Source organism: Ictidomys tridecemlineatus, chromosome 10, assembly GCF_052094955.1.
Source record: "Ictidomys tridecemlineatus isolate mIctTri1 chromosome 10, mIctTri1.hap1, whole genome shotgun sequence".
In the NCBI taxonomy this organism is placed as follows: domain Eukaryota; kingdom Metazoa; phylum Chordata; class Mammalia; order Rodentia; family Sciuridae; genus Ictidomys; species Ictidomys tridecemlineatus.
The window spans coordinates 131,714,262-131,734,040 of record NC_135486.1 but is presented as its reverse complement, the minus strand read 5'-3'; the positions used below and the strand labels follow the sequence as shown (position 1 = coordinate 131,734,040).

The 19,779-nt window shown below is 45.9% G+C and overlaps 1 protein-coding gene and 1 long non-coding RNA gene across 10 annotated transcripts in view; both read left to right on the top strand.

The window, feature by feature from the left end:
- The window catches only part of Iqck (IQ motif containing K), a 120,738-nt gene that overhangs the window by 192 nt on the left and 100,767 nt on the right, over positions 1-19,779 (top strand). For 5 of the 9 annotated variants that reach the window (XM_040277395.2, XM_040277392.2, XM_040277390.2 and 2 more), the window contains exons 2-4: positions 7,312-7,376; positions 8,921-9,050; positions 10,002-10,111. In XM_040277395.2, the coding sequence (XP_040133329.2) occupies positions 7,312-7,376; positions 8,921-9,050; positions 10,002-10,111 (305 nt within the window). Of the gene's footprint in view, positions 1-7,311; positions 7,377-8,920; positions 9,051-10,001; positions 10,112-10,200; positions 10,433-19,779 lie in introns of those variants that run through there. The other 4 variants (XM_040277396.2, XM_013357877.4, XM_040277391.2 and 1 more) reach the window with 2 other exon arrangements.
- LOC144367538 (uncharacterized) lies at positions 2-2,082 on the top strand. The gene is made up of 2 exons (XR_013427028.1): positions 2-263; positions 1,572-2,082. It is a non-coding gene; the product is annotated as an uncharacterized LOC144367538 (long non-coding RNA).

Sequence of the window (19,779 nt, the reverse complement as noted above, 5' to 3'; positions counted from 1 at the left end):
CAGCCCGGACTGGCCGCGGCGGGCGGGACGCGGGCGGCCGGGCGGGGGCCACGTGTGCCCGGCGCCCACTGTGCGCCAGGCGGCTGACGTGCGAGGCCGCGGCCCGCCGGCCCCGAATTCCACGCTCGGGCCTGGAGCCGCGGTCGAAGCCGAGGGGAGGAAAACGGAGCGAGGGAGCCTGCGGCGCGGGCCAGGGGATCTTAAGTCCCGTTTAAAGCCCAGAAAAGAACCGCCCGGGCGGCCGCGGGGACCCTGTTGAGAAGGTGGGCGGACCCCGCCCCCGGGCCTCCGGTGGGATCGGGGCTCCGGGCGTCTGAGGAGCGGCCCGGGAGACTCCCAGCGGGAAGGTGGTCGGGCCCACACGTGGAGCGGGCGGGCGGGCGGATTCGGGCGCGTCTGGCTCCAGACCTTCCAGAACGCCCACCCACGAGCGGAGTTTGGCGCTGTCCCGTCTTTGTGGCCCTGCGACACTCTTCACTTGCTGTGGACCAGTTAGAATTTAACTTTGCTTTTTTTTTTTTTTTTAAACCTTCTGTAAAGAGGGCGTAATGATAGCAATGTGAGAAGAATGGGACCCGCTGGGCACGGAGAGTGCCCAGCAAACGGCCTGGTTTACAGCAGGAGCTGCCCAAGTGATGGTTCCTCATGGGCTACGTTGGGGCTTCGGGTTGGGGTGTGTGGTTTTGTTTCTTTTTTCTTCACAAGGCTGTGCAGTTCTTGAAGGGCAAGAACTCGGGGTTTTCATCCTGTGACCACCATCTCCGCATTAACAGACCAAACAGCAAAGTCCGATAGGACTTACCTGGTAGCCACTAGGCACGTGTGGTTATTGAGCATTTTGTAACAGTGGTCCCTTCGCCTTCTGAATATAGCCCTCATTGCTCTAAGGTTTATCTTGTTTAAAAAAAAAAAAATGTTTTCTTTCTATTCCCCTCTCTCCCGGTAGATATCTCCCATATTTGCAAATGAATCCTAACAGACCAGCTGGGTGCCCTGGGACCCCTACCAGAGCACACCTGGAATGTAACCCTTGTAGAGTTCCTTTAACACCCTCCCACCACTACCCCACCCCCCTTCCTCCTGACCGCCAGAGTCACAACCTTTGGGACAGGAGTCCCCTGTGTTTCTCCTTTGCTAGCAAGCAATAAACCTTCTTTTTCCTTTTTCTGCAAAACCGTGTCCTCATTATTAAATTGGCCTTCATCGGCATTGGGGACAGTGAAGGAAGCTTTTGGTTACAATTTGAGATGTGATTGGCACAGCTAAGGGACAGAATTTCTCATTTTAGTAAATTAAGTAGTCACAGTGTGGTTACTGCATTGGACAGTGCAGGTCAGGAAATGTTTACTGAATGAAAACAAACATGAATGTGCCAGTGTATGAAGATAAGGGATGATTTGAAAGCAATGTAGAGTACAGAGGAAGTAGAAACTAGTGGACTCTGAGAGTCAACCCTCAAGGCCATCTATGTCAACTCCCATCAAGGTCTTAAAGTCCTTCTCCAGCATTTCATTGTTGTAGGGGAAAATCTGTTTTATTCTGAATGTTCTCCTTATAACTTCCACCCTTAGGACCTTTGGTACTGTGATCCAAGGAGTGAATCACTCTACCTACAAAGAATCCACTCAAATATTATGGCTGTCTTTCCAGAACATTCACTTCTCCAAGCCAAACAATTCTTCATAATACAGTTTGCTGCTAGACTGTAGCAATGTTGGGGACATTGCTCAATTTCATCTATAAGGGGGAGATAATGCTGTGCCTACCTCACAGGGCTGTTGTGAGGACCAAATGAGAAAATGTATGTGGAAATGCTGAGGACAGAGCCCTGCTTTTAGTAAATGTTCATTATTGTCAACAAAGGATCGTTCTTTGTGTTATATTTTAGAGGTGGAGTTTGTGTTGGTCCATCAGGACTCTAGGGAAAAAGCAAGACAAAAGGAGGGCTGGGGATGTGGCTCAAGCGGTAGCGCGCTCGCCTAGCATGCGTGCGGCCCGGGTTCGATCCCCAGCAGCACCACATACCAACAATGATGTTGTGTCCCCCGAGAATTAAGAAAAAATAAATAAATGTTAAAATTCTCTCTCTCTCTCTGTGCCCCCCTCTCTCTCACTCTCTTTAAAAAAAAAAAAAAAAGACAAAAGGTTTTCTTTCTGAAAAGCAGGTGAATCAACACTTATGAAGTAATAGAGATAAAATGAAGTTAATGAGGTTAAAGATGGCAAATTATACACACGGGCACTGCAGTGACTATTTCAACCCAGATGATTAAACTCATTTCTTAAACATCTGAAAAATGCAATTTTCTATAACACACTCATGTTGAGTGGATTCAGTTTCCTACAAGAAACATGAAAAAACAGGCTTTGTAGAAATCCTACCTTTAAGATTAAAAATTACATTGTTAGGATGTCTTCGTTCAAAAAGTAAACTGTCACAGCAGACACACCTACAGGTACTCAATTTCATGAAGACAAGATACAGTATAGGTGAACTCTAACTTATGTTCTTTATCCTCCCTGTGCTGTGCTCTCATGTGTGCATGTGCCCATGCCTTCCTGCCTCTGTGGTAACTTGATTCTGGGTTTGCCCTCATCTTTCCAGTGACAACTAAGGATTCTCAAAAGCATTTATATTGGGCTGTATGTAACGCTGGTAGAGTGCTTGCCTAGCATGTGCCAGGCCCTAGGTTCATAAGTTACTGTGATGTTTACAGTTTTAACCAAGACTTGAGCCCAAGTGTTTGGAGTATCTTTTTTTTTCTTTTTTGGTTGTAGATGGACACAATATTTTTATTTTATTTTTATGTGTTGCTGAGGATCGAACCCAGTGACTTCCACCTACGAGGCGAGCACTCTACCACTGAGCCACAACCCAGCCCCTTATCAGTATTTTCTTTATTGTCTTTGGCTCATTGTTTAATCAGTCACTCTCCAGCTTGATAGCCCTCAAAGATGTTATAAAATCTAACCCTTCATCTCACCTGCCAGATGCCAGCGTGGATCAGCGCTGACTCAGTGCTTGTTCCTGCCCAGCAGCTGAGCAAGCCAGAGGAAAATGGCCCCCACCAGCTCTCAACACTGCTCATCATCAGCTCCCATCAGTGCCTCCTCTCACTGCCCACACCCACTGGTCGGAGGTTGGCGCTCACTCCTCAGGGGTTCAGCAGTACCACTTAGCATTCACTAAGGACGCAATCAGAAGGGGGGGGGCAGCAGCCCAGTCTTTACACACACACACACACACACCACACACACACACACACACACACACACACACACACACACACACGCACGCTTGCATCCTTACACCCTGCTGTTCCCCACTCAGCCCAGCCCACCAACTGGGCTTTGCTATTCCAGGATCCTGCTCCTACAATTCGCTACTTGCTTTTGCCTCCAAACACCCTCTGGTTCATCTCAGGAAAAACCCCAACCTTGACCCCATATCCTCTTTAGCAGCAACCATTCTAGAAAGAACACAGCTCTCTTATTCACACCACTTCAATTTCCACCCTCTTACCAACCCAGAGCAGACAATCTTCTCCCTCATTTCTCCCCAGAAGGTGTTCTCTATGATCAATCAAATTGTTTTAAATAGTTCAATGCTCTTTACAAACCCTTTGCTTAGGCCTTTCAATGTAACAACACAAGTCTTTGATCACCTGTGTATCAAGTTGAAATCTCAAGGTGAAACCAATGATTTCTCAAATATTTCAGATTCTTGTAAACATTCCCAAGGCTTAAAGTAACATACATATTGGGTTTTCCTGAGGCTAATATGTTTTCCTATACTTTTAAATAATTATTTCAACTGTATCTCTTCTATGGTCGTGTGAAGTTTTGTGTTTTTTTCATCAAATTTTAACAGATTTTTATTGGAAAAATAAAAATGGCAAATAACAATGAAATGCAAATAAAAATATTTTTTTCAAATGTGTACGATTGATTATATTTGGAGAAATAGGCAGTCTCACTATTATTATAAACTTTTTGTAGGAAAGTTTGGCAAATTGCTCCAATTTTTTTCCCTTTGACAACAATTTCACAACTGAGTTAATCCCACAAAAATGATTTCATTGAGATCAGTGGTAAAGATGCTCATTGCAACATTGTAATAAGTGTGGCACAATAGAATTGTGGCAGCATTGAAGGACCCAATATTCAACACCTAGAAGGGTTCCTGGCATGTGGCAGGCAATATGTAGGGATTAATGGATGAATCAAAAGAACTTGCTGCAGCAGGGCATGGTGGTGCACACCTGTGATCCCAGCAGCTTGCGGGGCTGAGGCCCTAAGTAACAAAATATAAAAAGGGCTGGGGATGTAGTTCAGTGGTTAAGCACTGGCTTCAATCCCTGGGACCAAAAAAAAAAAAAAAGATGTACTGTTTGGTTTATTTATTCATCATTATTTGTTTATTCAGCAAGAATAATTTGGGGATATAATAACACAAATAAACCCAGGTACTTCCCTTGCCAAATCTACAGTCTATTAAAAAAGGATAGTATAAGTTTTTTATAAAATTAAAATAAGGGGAAAAACTGATAAAGAAAAATGTGGACAAGAGTTATGAGGTTCCGTACTTTAGCAGTTTGACCTAGTCTGGGAGATTTAAAGCAAACATATTTGTGTACCTTATATTAGTGATACATTGGAAAGATTCGGTTGGCTGTATGCCAAGCCTAAGTACTCAGGGACAGGATTAGATGTGACTTGACTAAAAACTAAATATTTCTGTGTTATTTGAAATTTTCTTTCAACGATTATGTACTAGTGTTGTATTAAAACAGTGGCACAAATGTATACATTTTAAACCTAAATAGTTTTCCCTTTATCTCAGTGATTCTCAGGGTGGGGCGATGGGGGAAGAAGGGTTGCCGCAGTCTGGCTGGGCACAAATAACCGAGCCGCCACGAAGCACTTGTAGGTTCAAACAGCAAGTCTTTATTCCCGAACTCCACCAGCACACTACACACGCTCCCGGGAACACTCTTCCCTCCACCGGGGTCCTTGTCCGCTTGTACCCACTCTGGGAACCCCGAGGGAACTCAACAGGAACTCCAAAGTAGCGGGCGTCCCCCGAGGCAGCAAGAGCCACCCTACAGTAAAGGTCATATATACAATTGAATACACAGCTTAATATAATCATTCCAATGGCTCGCTGGTGTCACCTCTCAACCACTCCTTTCTGAGAAAATGCCATGCGTCATCCCGACTTGGCTGTGGCCCTCAACAAAGGTCAATTTACATGCTTGTCCAAGCAGGGGGAAAAAGTGATAGAGCTGTGGCTGATACAGTAGGCAAAATTCTAACATGGCTCCCAAGATTCCTAACTCCTAGTGCACTTACCTTTCAGATATTAAGCCAAACACCGGTGTTGTTGTGAAAAGATGCTTTAGATGTAAAGTCCTTAATCATCCGCTTTACACGATGGTGGGCGTGGCCTAATCAGGTGAGCCCTTGAAGTCAGATCAAGTAGAAGAGACTCCTGCTGGCACAGAAGTACCAACAGCCCTGCTGTACACTGCCCGAGGCAAGCACCTGAGGGCAGGCTCTAGGAGCTGAGCAGTTCTTAGCTGACAACCAAGGAGACAACAGGGCCTCCAGCCCTTCAACCACAAGAAAATGAACAGCGAGTGAGCTTGGAAAAGGACCCCAACTCTCAGATACTAAGTCAGAGCTGTGATTGATGCCTTGATTCCAGCATGAGAGAGGTCTCTCTTCCTGGATTTTTTTTTTTTTTTTTTTAGTACCAGGGATTGAACTTGGAGGCACTCGACCCCTGAGCCACATCCCCAGCCCTATTTTGTATTTTATCTAGAAACAGAGTCTCACTGAGTTGCTTAGCGCCTTGCTTTGGCTAAGGCTGGCTTTGAACTTGCAATCCTCCTGCCTCAGCCTCCCAAGCCGCTGGGATTGCAGGCATGCACCACCTCATCCGGCCCTTTTTCCTGGACTTTTGACTCAGATAATTTGTGTTGCTTTAAATTCCTAAATTTAGCTGGGTGTGGTATTTAATACTACCTGCATGTTCCAAGATGTTCCTAAGATGCAATTTGGGGCATCTTAGGAACATCTTGGAACATACTCTGTGGGCACAGGGAGTATATGAGCTTCCTGTCACCATAACAAATACCTGAGACAACCTAGAAAGGGTTCATTTTGGCTCATAGTTTTGGAGGTTTCAGTGATTGGGCCTGTAGCAGGCAGCACAAGACTGGCAGAGCAAAGCCACCCACTTGGTGGCTTGAAGAGGAAAAGGAAGGGGCCAGGACCCCACTCTCCAGGACTTGACCCCAGTGATCTGGAAACTTCCCACTAGGTGCCATCTCTCTCTCTCTCTCTTTTTTTTTTTAAGAGAGAGAGTTTTTAATATTTATTTTTTAGTTTTTGGCAGACACAACATCTTTGTATGTGGTGCTGAGGATCGAACCTGGGCCTCACGTATGCCAGGCGAGTGCGCTACCGCTTGAACCACATCCCCAGCCCCTAGGTGCCATCTCTTAAAGAGCCTGTCACCTACCAATAGAGCAATCTGGGCCTGTGGGAGACATTGTCGATCCAAGCTCTCGTGAAGGGAGACTATTGTAATTAGTTGCACAGTGATAGCTGATATTGAGAATCAAATTGCTTGTAATCTGTAGTAGGATGTACGTGTCCCCAGCCTGATATTTAAAATAGTGTCTTTTTCAAAAGTGAGACATGTTCTAGTACCTGTGAGTAACGAGGTAAGGAGCAAAACATAGGCACAACGGAGCTGCATTCCTTCAGTACCATCTTGGCCAGAAACATCTTTTGTCATCACTGGCAAAGTCGTCTTTAAAATATGAACCTTCCCAGAAATGTTTTACTCAACTTTTCTTTAGGGTTAGGGTTAGGTTAGCCCATGAGCATTTTCTGTCCCTCTCTCAGCAGTAGTTACTGCTGCCCTGTACGACTTGGGTGGAATGTTCTTTGCATTACTGTATTCCATGTGTGCTATTGGCATCTTCCCTTACCCTCCTCCCCAGTCTCTTCCTTCCTCTGTTCCTCCTAATGTTTGAGCAAAATCTGAACTAGTATTCTCAGGCAAAGAGTCTCAGACTCTTACATAAAGCTTTGGCTTTCATGTGAGAGGTCAACCGTCCATTTTACATAAGTTGGTTTATCCACACTAAATATTACCTTGCAATGGCCAGTTGGTTTTTATTTCTGTAAACCACCAACTGAAATAAAATTTAAGAATATTTCATTCAGAGAAAAGGAAATGATATCACAAACTGCAATGAAGCATGGCATTTGAGGAATTTTTTTTCCCCTTCCCTTTAGAGTACCAAGCTGAGCTGCCTCCCTTTCCAAAAGGATATGAAGTCAAACAAGAGCCTGAAATTACTGTGAGTATGACCCAGGCCTCATGCTAAATAGAAGGCTCTTAAATGAGACTGGTACTGAGGGCTGGGGAAGGTCAGACGGTGTCATGAGTTAGGAGGTGAGAAGGAGACGGTGGACTGAAGCTAGAATCAGAAACTTGAGGCCAGTCCTAGTTTTGTTACTAATGGTGTGACCCAAGCATCACATAACCTCTTTCAGACTTTGCTTCTGCACTGATTAAATGGGACAGATAATCCTCAACTAACAGGGTATCTGTGGGGCTCAGATGAGATCCTGGAGGAGATGGGCCTTCACCGTGGATCCAACAGCCTGTCTGTGCTGGGGACAAGTTCCTCTGCATTCCAGGGTAGGGCAGATGCAGAGTACACGAGAGGCCAAGGACAGGGAGCCAGGAGGGAGGCCCTTAGAGACATACCTTGGAATTAAATATGCACAATGAATTTGAAAATTTTAAAAACATTTGCAGAGACGAAGGGACTTGTGCAGGGTCACAGGGATGAAATCAAAACCTGTCTGTAGACTTATAGCTTCCATGATAACCACCTCTGACAGAGTTTTTGTGTCTAAAAATCACATTTTGTGAGTGTTCCTTTTTCATAGCATCATGTTCTTGCTCTATGGATGCAATTCTTTCTCAAGTATTTCTGCAGATTCTGCATCATATAACCTCTTGTTCCTGGATTATTTGTCTTTATTCCAGGTTCTACTGTGCTCTTTTAGATCTTAACCTTTTGCCTTTTATCCTGTTGCTTTTCTTGATCTGTATGGAGATATTTGAATATTTATTTAAAATCACCACTTTATATAAATGAGTTGATTTTTCTGTATTGCTGGTATTTTAGGGTTCTCCAGAGAGACACAACCAATAAGAGAATATAAATAGATAGGCAGACAGACAACCAATAGGAGACGATACATAGATAGATGGAGGAAGGGTCTTTTTTAGAGGAATTGACTCACACATGATTATGGAGGCTGAGAAAAGGCCATAGGCAAGTTGGAAAATCAGAGAAATCAGCAGTGTGGTTTGGTCAAGTCCAAGGTCAAAGGCCTAAGAATGGCATGGCGGGCACTGGTGCAAGTCCCAGATGCCTACATCCAAGGAAAAGGACATCCTGGCTGAGAGAAAATTCACCTTCCCTCCACCGCTCTCTTCCAGCTAGGCCCCCAGCCAACTGGATCCTAACCATCCACACTGGGGATTACCTCCCCGCTCAGTCCTCCACTCCGTCACTGATCTCCAAAAACACCCTCACAGCTGGGTCAGTCCAGTTGACATGGGAAATTAAACATTACAGTGGTAGTTCTTCTGCTGAACATGTAGGTTTGTTTTCTGGATGGGTCTCTTCTTGAATAGAAAAACTGACCAGATGCTTGTGAGGAGTGTTGTCCACGTGAAGACTATTCAGGGTGAGCAGGCAGTCACTGGGCCAGGAGCACCTCATATAAATAAATAAGATAAAGGTCTATCAACAACTGAAAAAAAAGAAAGGAAATTCAGCTTCCACTGTTGACATGCATTGACTTCCCTCCCCTCCCTTCCCAGGTTTCGCCCCTGGAGGAAACGGTTTCCCACGGCTTCAACATAGAGCACTATTTCCCACCCCCGCCTTTCACCAGGGTCTCACATATACCCTGTCCTCTAAAGATCTCAGAAACTATTGATCCAAAAACATGTGAGTAAGGAAGTGGGTTTCCTTCTTTTATAGTTTGGGGTTTAGAACATTACAAAACCATAGAGTGGGGATAGGAGCGGTCCCTAGACCTCAGGGAGACTGATAAATAGGAGACTGTTGTTTTAATTCTTATTTTTAAGAGGAGTATCCTCCCTGAGTGTGTTGGTGCACGCCTATAATCCTAGCAATTCAGGAGGCTAGAGGCTGGAGGATCACAAGTTGAAGGCCAGCCTTAGCAAGCCCCCAGCAACTTAGCAAGATGCTGTATCAAAAAAAGAAAATTAAAAAAATGAAAGGACTGAGGATGTAGCTCAGTGGTAAAGGGCTCCTGGATTCAATCTCCATTACAAAAAAAAGGAGGAAATAGTATCATCTTTCTGCTGATTTAACTTTAAGGTTAAAATGCAGTAGAGATAATAATAAACCACACTCCGATTCTACCTTACCAAGAACAAAAAGAGGAGCAAACAAATGCAAGAAGTAGAAGAAAATGTCCTGGTGCCTTCCTTGAGTGCAGACTGCAGCTGCTCCTCAGGCCTCCCTGCCGACTGTGTGCCGACCACCACCTCCATTCCCGTGGCCCTGGGGCCCTTTCCAGTTTGCTCCCACCCCCAGTTCTCCTGTGGCCACAGTTCCTATGCACTCCTCTTGCTTATGTCCCTCTGCTCCTCTGGCCACACTGGGCTCCTGGCTGTGTTACTGCCTGCAGCCATAACAAGCTAGGGGCCTGCCCTGGTGTGGGACCCCCTACATCCTTGGCAGACTACAGAGGCTCACAGGGACATTTTAAGTTTCTCTAGTAATGCAATCAGATTCTATGGTCTGGAGCAAATGTCACACTGAAGGGTGTGTTAGTGATGGACAGTACCTTTTTATAGTCTAAAAATTTCTCCCAGGTGGGTATGGGCAGTTTGGGATTTACAGTGGAAATTTTGTTGTTGTTCACTCTAGGTTCCCCCAGAAAATATTTGGAAACCTACATCTTTCCAATCCTGCTTCCTGGGATGACTAGCCTGCTTCACCAGGCAAAGAAGGAAAAGTGTTTGGAGGTCAGTTGTTTGGTGGGTGGCTCTAATTTTAAATCCTCAATAATTCATTTTAATCAAATGGCAGCCCATGATCTCTGTGCCATCCAGTTGTTATTCTCCAGATGATCCCTTGGGGTGAGAAAGCCTGCGTTTGGGTCACTTACCCGAGGCCAGCCACGACAGCTAGTTGTGCACATAGCACGCGCCAGCGGCTTCTGGCCCCTGTGGCTCCTGAGCGCTTCTCCACCCTGCCTGCCGCCCCTGCCTGCTCTGGTCCTGTGCAGCGTAGCACCTACCAGGTTTCTTGGGCCTTCCTGTTTATTGTATGCACTGATTAAAGCTCTTCTTACCTCCCTTTTGGCTCTGGGTTGATCTGCCCCCTCGGCTTCTCCTTATTCCTCTACTTGGGGCCATCTGTTGTCACTACCAGGAGAGGCCTGGAATGCACTGGGGGCCCAATAGATGTGGGTCTTTATCACCCTGCAGCAGCCTATCTGGGTGGATCATCTGATCTGGGCGCATCCGCCTAGATACCCTCAGGCGTGGCCTCTGCTCTGCAGATCACAGGGTACTTTGGGCTTGCATGTTTCCTGCACAGTTCAGGGTCTGCAGTTTTGTGTAACAACACACAGAGACTGTGGAGGAGCAGCAACGTTGCTGTTGCCCAGGTCCCTGCTCTGCACCAGGACCCCGCTCGGTGCTCCACCTCTTGTTATTTCACTCAGCTGTCAACACAGCCCTGTGGGGTTCCCTCTGCCATCCCTGTGTGTGCTCTGCAGATGCGGAAAGAGGGGTACAGAGGTTTGAAATATGATCAAGGGCTAATGGCGAGCTGGGATTCAAATCCAGATTAAATGATTCAAAATGACACTAAAAATGTTGGCCTGATTCCAGTGAATGCACAATTGATGTGACCCATCCTGTGGTCTGTAAAACCAGTCAGAGTTCGTGGCCTCACCTGAGTAGTTGCCCTGTAGCCTGGGTTCCCTCTCTGAGAAGAACTGTGTCCTGCCCTGAGAGACAGTTTTTGTGTGTTTGATTCTCCTTTAGCAAAGTCTTAATGTATACTGCCCCTCTGGCCTCCGAAGTGCCCCATTGCCTGCCACTTGATCCCCTCCGTGTGACATTCCTCCTCACAGGCCTCCCCATAACAGTTGTGATTTACTTGAGGCAGAAATGGATTATGAGGCACTGGTCAGAATTTGAGTAGCTTGCTGTGCTGGTCAGCTGTCACTGTAATGAAATACCTGAGATAATGAACTTATAAAAAGAAGAGGTTTATTCTGGGCCGGAGTTTGGAGGTCCCAGCCCATGTTATCCTGCCACAGACCCTACTGCTTTGGGTCTGTGGCAGGATAACACATCACTGTGGGAGCACCTGGTGGGACAGAACCACTCGTATAGCAAGCCAGGGAGGAAGGAGAGAGAGGGAAAGGCTGGAATCCCGTGGTCCCCTCAAGGGCACACCGCCCATCACCTGCAATCACCCGCTAGGCCCTACCACCTCCAGGAGCACACTGTGGGGACCAGGCCTTAACACCTGGCTCTGGGAGACACTCGGCACCCAACTCTGGCACACATTTATGAAGGAGGAGTGTGGGCGCACCCTGGCCGTTAAACAGTGGGCCCAGAACCCCCAGCCTGGCTTCCGAGGCCCTGTCTTCTGTCCCCCTCCCTTCCTTCATCTCCTGGTCTCCTTCCCCAGCGCCCCTCCAGCCGGCAGGACCGCTCTGGGCTCTCTGGGTCAGCTCCCACCTCATGGCCTCTCTGCATATGTTCCTTCTTTTTTTAAAAAAAAATCCTGGGGCTCCTCTTCTCGGCATAGTTAAGCTCTACTTGCCTTTGAAACGCACCCCGACACCCTGTTAGGCCCAAACAGAAGGAACTGAGCCCAGCCCTCAGACTTCAGAGTACTTTCATCTGTTCCTCATTTTATGGTAAATGAAGACATTCTTATGCACATATACTTAATGTTACACATGCCTGTCTTCCCCAATATTTAAGTGCTCTGAGGATAAATTCTCTCTCGGATGTATTTTTATGCTCTCCCCAGTGCCCGGATCATTCCACCCAATGCCTGGTGGGTGGTGAACGTAGAGTTGGCGCTTGATAAACACTGAATAAGTGAACGTATGGTCAGACGACAGGACAGTGGCATCGTCACCCTGTCTTGACCCAAACCCTGGTCTCTTCTTTCTGGAAGGCTGTTCTGTTGGACTCATCCCTGGAGGACTGAGGGAGGAAGCAGACGTCTGCCTACTTCATGGGGGGGGGGGGGGTGGAGAGTAGTAGATGGCAAAGCGCACAGGCTGACCCTGCTTGCATCAATTTGCAATTAATGAGTCAAGTGGGCCTTGGTTTCCAGCATAGTGATTGAGAGCAAGACTCCGGAGTCAAAGTCATTGATATTTTTTCCTGTTTTTTGTTGTTGTTGTTGTTGTTATTTTTATGTGTGTGGTTTTTGTATGTGGGTGTGTGTGTTGGGGGATTGTCTGTTTTGTTTGTTTAGAGTAATGGGGTTTGAACCCAGGGGTGTTCTACTACTGAGCTTTATCCCAAGACCTTTTTAAATTTTTTAAAATTTTGAGCTGGGCACAGTGACACATGCCTATAATCCCAGTGACTTGGGAAACCAAGGCAGTAGGATGACAGGTTCAAAGCCAGCCTCAGCAACTTAGGGAGGCCCTTAAGCAACTTAGACCATGTTTCAAAATTTTACAAAGTAAAAAAGGGCTGGGGATGTAGCTCAGTGGTAAAGTGCCCTGGGTTCAATCTCCAGTACAAAAAATTTTGAGACAGAATCTCCATAAATTGCTGAGACTGGTCTCGAACTAGTGATCTTCCTGCCTCTGCCTCTGGAGTTGTTGCGACGATAGGCATGGCTGAGGATCAGACCCTGTGCCTTGCACATGCTAGGCGAGTGCTCTACCACTGAGCCACAACCCCAGCACCCCACCCACCCACATGACCTAAGTTGAAATCCACCTCCATCCAAGCTGGCTGCACAGCCTAAGGAAGGTATTTCATCCTTCTGAGCCACTGCCATTTCTGTACATGCAAAATGAGGATCATCTCAGAACTTGCTTATGGGTTCACTGCAGAAGAGATAAGACAGCCCCTTCAACGTGCCTAAGACGGACCTGGAAAAATAAGAACTTGACAAATGTTAACTTGTTACTTATTATTAGTTTTTATGTGCTGCTGGTGTTCCCCAGGGTTACACCTGTTACCTGAGTGGCCTGGGACTTGTTCCCTGGTCAACTGGAGGCCTGATTCAGCCCTGGTTCCCATCTTCCAGAAAAAAGCATCCAGTCCTAAAGTGATTTTATAAGGAAGGTTTATTTTCTTGATAACTTCCTGAGGATGCTAGGAAGAGGATTTTGTTTGCACCTGTCAAGCAATACTTCATTAATCCTTTCTAGAAGCATTTCTGCCCTCTCTGGACACCCCCTCCCCAAACAGCTGCTGTAGACCCCTTCTGAATCCAGAATAAGTCTGTACTTGCAAGCCCTCGGCTTGCACACTCTCTCTACAAAGCTAACGCCCAGCATCCTACTTGCTCTCCTCCAGTAAGGTGCAGGTCGACTGTGGGAGACCAACCTTGCAGGTGACTGAGTCACACTCCCCGGCTGGGTGCTGAGGCGCTCAGTCGAAGAAATGTGGCAGAGCTTTCCCCACCCTTCTTGGGTTCGAGGGTTGGTGTCTCGTGCATGGGTGTGTCTTGCTACAGCCCCATGGGTGGAGCTATGCTCACCTGTTCCTTTGTAATAACCCCTTGCCCTGTTTAGGATAGAATCTTCCATGGAAGTGCCTTGTGTGTGCCCCCTTCTCTTACTGTGCCCTTGGGTGTGGCCTACCCAGGTGTTAGTCAACCTGCTGACAGTGGACATCATGAAGATAGACTCAGCCCCCTGAAACCTGACCCCTTGCCTCATTTGAATAGCTTCTCCTCAATAAAAGGGGTCAGCGTGTGCTCTTTCTTCCTGCAGACCCTTAAGGTCAGAGGAGCCGTCACAGTGACCCCAAAGAAAAAGGTATTTGTGTCTCTTGTGTGGTTATTTTGTGCAGCCCAGTTAGCCCAGTTTAACTGGAGTGACCCCTGAGCCTTTTAGTCACGAGAACAGAAACCCGGCAGTCAACTGCTGGGCGTGGTAGTGCACACCTGTAATCCTACAGGTCAGGAGGCTGAGGCAGGAGCATCACAAGTTCAAAGCCAGCCTCAGAAATTTAGCAGGCACTAAGCAACTAACTCAGTGAGGCCCTGTCTCTAAATAAAATACAAAAATAGGGCTGGGGATGTGGCTCAGTGGTCCAGTGCCCCTGAGTTCAATCCCCACTGCCCCCCCAAAAAAATGCAGTTCAACCATCATCCACAGCTTTTGTGGGTGGGAGCAGGTGCAGGAGCTTCACATCAGCCCAGCTGAGACAGGACTGTAAAGACTTCTCAGAAAAGTTTAGTATTTTTGTTTGTTTTATTTAGTGGCAGGATCTCACTGAGTTATTTAGTGCTGAGGCTGGCTTTGAACTCGAGATCCTCCTTCCTCAGCCTCCTGAGCTGCTGGGATTACAGGTGTGTGCCACCACCACCTGGTTGTTTGTTTGCTTTTGTGGAACTGGGAATTGAACCCAGAGTCTTGCGCACATGCCAGGCAAGTGCTCTGCCACTGAACTATACCCCATGTCAGAAAAGTTGAGTTGTTGTTGTTGAGAGGAGGGATTGAACCCAGGGGTGGTTTGCCACTGAGCCAAGACCTTACCACCTCCCTGCTTTTTTAAAATTTTGAGACAGGGTCTCACTAGGTTGCTTAGGGCTCACTAAATTGCTGAGACTGGCCTTGAACCTACCATCCTCCTGTCTCAGCCTCCTGAGTTGCACCATTGCAAAAGTTGAGTTTTGACGCACAGGTCTAATGAATTCAAGTCTAGGGAACCTTGGTCCCTTCTCTTTCTACTGACTTGCTACTACAGACCTGGTTGTCCCTTGTGAACCAGGAAACACCACAATGGTCAGTTCCCCTATTTTCATTAACATAAGAGGACACTCAGCTGAAGCAGTATGACCAGAAAAAGCTGGTGAAATAAATGGCAGCAATCCCAATACTGACTATCCAGGTAATTGCTCCCCTCACCTTGCTTGACAACCGCTGCGATAATTGAAAGAGATAATATCAAAAGTCAGATAAGACGCCTTATGGTTACGTGCACGCTGTCAGCATTGGTCCAAATATCGCCTCATTTCTTCCTTAGAATAACCTCTTCCACCAATTCCTTTATGGAGTAAAGCTGAAACTCAGAGAGGTTGATTATGACACAAGGTCACCCAGCCAGGGAGCTGTGGAGGGCAACTCCAGAGGACCCCGGAGCCTGGACTTTCATCCCTCCCAATACAGGGGAGTTGGTGGCTGTCCTCTAAATAGCTTCCAGAAATACTGATTTTTTTCCCCACTGTTCATAGCTGCTTTCTGGAGAATGATTGCTACTTGGTTTTGGTTCTAGAACCCAGTTGGTTTCTGTGCTCGCTTTGGCAGCACATACACTAAAATTCAGACCACTGCTGCTTCTCAGCTATTGTTCACTTGCTCACTTGGCCACTTAATTCCCGCACACCATTCCTACCCAGCCTTCTCCCTGGACATGTGCTGCTGTCCAGTACAGGTGGCTGGAGCGGGAGTGAGGACAGAGGGTGAGAGAGCAGGCCCCTCAGCCGGGCCCTGCCATTGTTAGATGGCTTTGTCTCTCTGCCTTCTGAATGAGGGAGACCAGACCAATGACCTTATTGCTTCTTCTTATCTTCTTGTTGACCAAAGTGTATTCAGGGTGCTGTGCCTTTTATTAAACAAAGGATTAAAACAATACAACATAAACTTTGATTGTAAACATGTAAAGAATAACTGCAAGCAGTGAACTCACTGGGGTTTAGTACCATTTAACAACAAATATTCACGAAGCCCTACTGTGTGCTGACCAGGGGGCCAAGGCCTTGGGGTCACAGGGGACAAGACAGGCCCTGTCCTCCACAGAACCAGATTAGTAGTAAAGTCTGACAGGTGAAAAACAATGAGGAACTAGGTTTTTTTTTTTTTTCCTCTCCCATTTATGTGTTCTTTTTTTTCTCCTCAGAAACAAGAACCTATGAGGACAAATGGCATGAGTGTCCCTGAGGCTGGGAATTCATCTCTAGACCCTGGGGCACCTATTCCACTGTGCAGCCTTTATTCCGATTTATTCAGCCATTATTCTAATTTATACCCCTTCAGGGGCACAAAAATCAACTAAAAAGGCAGTAATTAAGATGTTACATTGAAGGTTGCATGTCTAATGTTTGCCCATAAATAATTTTATAATGAGGGGACTAGAAACAGTTTCCAGCCCCCCGGCAGTGATAAAGTGCTTTTAAAGAATCCAAGAAATTTCTATTTGTATTAGAGATTAATGAGGCAGCCTCATGCCAACTCATATTTCATCTCTGACACCCCACAGATGAGCTGCTGCCGAGACTAAATGAAAACAGTGCAACATCAAATGCTGCGTCGTGCTTGAATGAGCTTTAAGGTTTAAAGTGTCTAATGAATGAATAAGGAAGATAGGAAATGTGGGTTCTTGAAACTGTTAACTTGCAGAACCTGATAAACTCTCAAGGCAGGCAGGCACACTGGGGTTCAAAACCCTGCTCCTCCACTTCCTTGCAGGGTGGCCTTAGGTAACCTGAGTCTCAGTCTCTCCACTATTATAGGCAGAGCTGCTCCTGTTATCAGGAGGGAGAGGCAGTATTGGAAAACGCTCGCAGCCTCCAGTGAAGCTAAGTTCCGTCTGTGCCAGAAAGCTGTTTTCTGAGTGCCACAAATATGCAAGGTGGATGAATTACTGTTAACTTATGTCCATTTCCTAACTTAGGCATTCTTAATTAAATCTGATTCCCTTCATTTTTCTCCCTTGGTCGCGTAGTTTTTTGTGTTTTTGTTTTAAGACCTGAAAATTACATTATTACATCTCAACATTTGTCAGGCCCAAGTGGAACTCCTGTTATTCAGATCCGCACGACAGATTTGCATTTTCTCCATTCAGCTGTTCCTCACATCCTGTCATTGGGAATAGATGTTTAAACTGCATGATAACTGGCCACCAACCAAAGTTACACAACTGGAGCATTCTTATCTGTCACTGGCCACCAGACTTGCATCCAAATAGCTCGTAAACAGCGGCAGAATTCATTGTTTTGGGGGGCCATTCAAATATCTTGAAATAGCATTTACAGTAGGTCATTCAAAAATAATTGCTAATTTGAATTTTGCCCTTAAAATGTTGACTTCTGGTTATCTATATTTGCTTTCCTTATTTTCTGCTTTATTCTGTAATATAGCCCTTAAAGTGCCTAGAACAGAGTAGCGACTCAATAAATGCTTCTGAATGAATATGATTCTTTAAATGTCAGGGTCTTCTTTGAAGAGAGCAAGTTACAGAGTATTCTGTGGAGGTCAGTTTGCCTTGGCCACTAGATGAAGAGGTGATTCCTTAACTGGACCTGCAGGGTTTGGATCTGCTGCCTCTAGAGGGAGGTAAAGGATGGGATGCTGCCCAGGTCTGTAGGACCCTGGTACTAGAGCCAGGCCTGAGAAAATCCCCACAGAGGAAGGGGCTCATAGCCAATGGAGAGCCAGAGGGTTGAGCGAGAGGTTGGAATTCAAGAATAGCAGTTGCCAGCACTTCCCCAAAACTGTCCTCCATGCCAGATCTTGCTCTAAGCACTTTAACCATAGGAAATTATTAAATCCTCCTTAAATCACTAGGGCTGGATACTGTTATCACCATCCTACAGGCTTGGGCTGAGCAGTACCAAGGGGAAGCAAGACGCTCAGGTACTCAGCTTCGAAGAGGCAGAGGCAAGATTCAAACCAAGCAGACTGGCTCCTGGGCCTAGGAGTCTGACCACTGACCAGCATCCCTGGTTGTTCTGAGAGCTTGCCAGGAGCAGAGACCAGATTCTGATATGAAAGATGGCCTGGAGGCCATAGAGAAGGGGAGGGAGAAGCTAGGAAGCCCTTTATCTAGGTTGTCCTGTGAGTACCTTGAAACTCCAAGGAAGACGAAAGAGAACAGATCCTAGAAAGACAGCAAGAGACAGCATGTAATTACTATAGCACAGGGCACTTGGCCAGTTACACACATGCTTGCTGTGTGTATTAGTCCATTTTCTGTTATTATAATAAAATACCTGAGGCTGGATAACTTGTTAAGAAAAGAGGTTTATTTTAACTCACAGTTGTGGAGGCTGAAAGTCCAGACAGCATGGTGCCAGCTCTGGTGAGGGCCCCCTAGCTGCATCCTAATGGGAGCTCATGCAAAAGGGAGAGAGCACATGACAAGAGAGGATGCCTGAGAGTGGGAGGATCCAGTCTTACTCTTTTTATAATAACCCTCTTGTAAGAACTAACCACATCCCACAAGAACTACTAAATCAGTTCCTTCCCGTGGCAGAACCCTCAGTGACCTAATTAAGTCCCACTTCTCAAAGGTTTCTTGTTACCTCCCAATGCGGCTGTATTGAGGGCCAAGCTCCCAGCACATCAACCCTTGGGAGACAGTCCAATCATAGATGAACCTTAGCAGTGTGTGGCGTGGGGTGTTTGTGTGCATGTGCGTGTTGGTGTAGGTGTCTGTGTGCTCACACATGAATGAGGCAATATATTTACATGGTCCAGTGGCTGAGAATCCAACCTCTGAAAAATGGACTCATCTTCCAACCCAGGTCTGCCCCCAACAAGCTGTGCAGGCTTGATTTTCATGTTGATTGACTAATCATCCATTTCTTTTGTACATGTCATTTTATTTTGGGGGGTGGGGGGTACCTGGAATTGAACTCCGAGCCACTTGGCCACTGAGCCACATCCCCAGACCTATTTTGTATTTTATTTAGAGACAGGATCTCACTGAGTTGCTTAGCCATTTGCTTTTGCTGAGGCTGGTTTTGAACTCACAATCCTTCTGCCTCAGCCCCCGATCCCTAACTGCTGGAATTATAGGTGTGCACCAGCACAGCCCATTTTAAATATATATATATATATATATATATATATGAGAGAAAGAGAACTTTTAATATTTATTTTTTAGTTTTCAGCGGACACAACATCTTTCTTTGTACGTGGTGCTGAGGATCGAACCTGACCCGGGCCGCACACACGCCAGACGAGCGCGCTACCACTTGAGCCAAATCCCCAGCCCCCATTTTAAATATTTTAAGTTTAATGACCATTAAGTGGTTTGTTCATTATTAGACACTTAAATGGTTTTTTTAAAAAATATTTATTTAGTTAGTTAGTTATCGGCGGACACAACATCTTTTGAGCCACATCCCCAGCCCTAGACACTTAAATGTTTTAAATGGTCAGAATAAAATTCAGCTTATTTAAAGAGCAGATATTTCTCCATTTCTTAAATCTTGGAGGAGATTATAGTTGGGAGAATAAACTTTAGAGTATGATTTCTGTGAATTATCTCAGCCTTGGAATTATATCAATAACTTATGCATTTGATGATATGAGTTTAGCAATAAAGTTTAACCCTTTCCCAGATGGTTATTTTCAACCATGTGTTAAAAAGTCAGAGATGATTTAAGTGACATTTGTATAGCATAAGAGCGTCAGTCTATAAATAAAGCCAACGGGCCTTTTAGTTTTTCTGTGAATTATGTGAGTACTATCAGT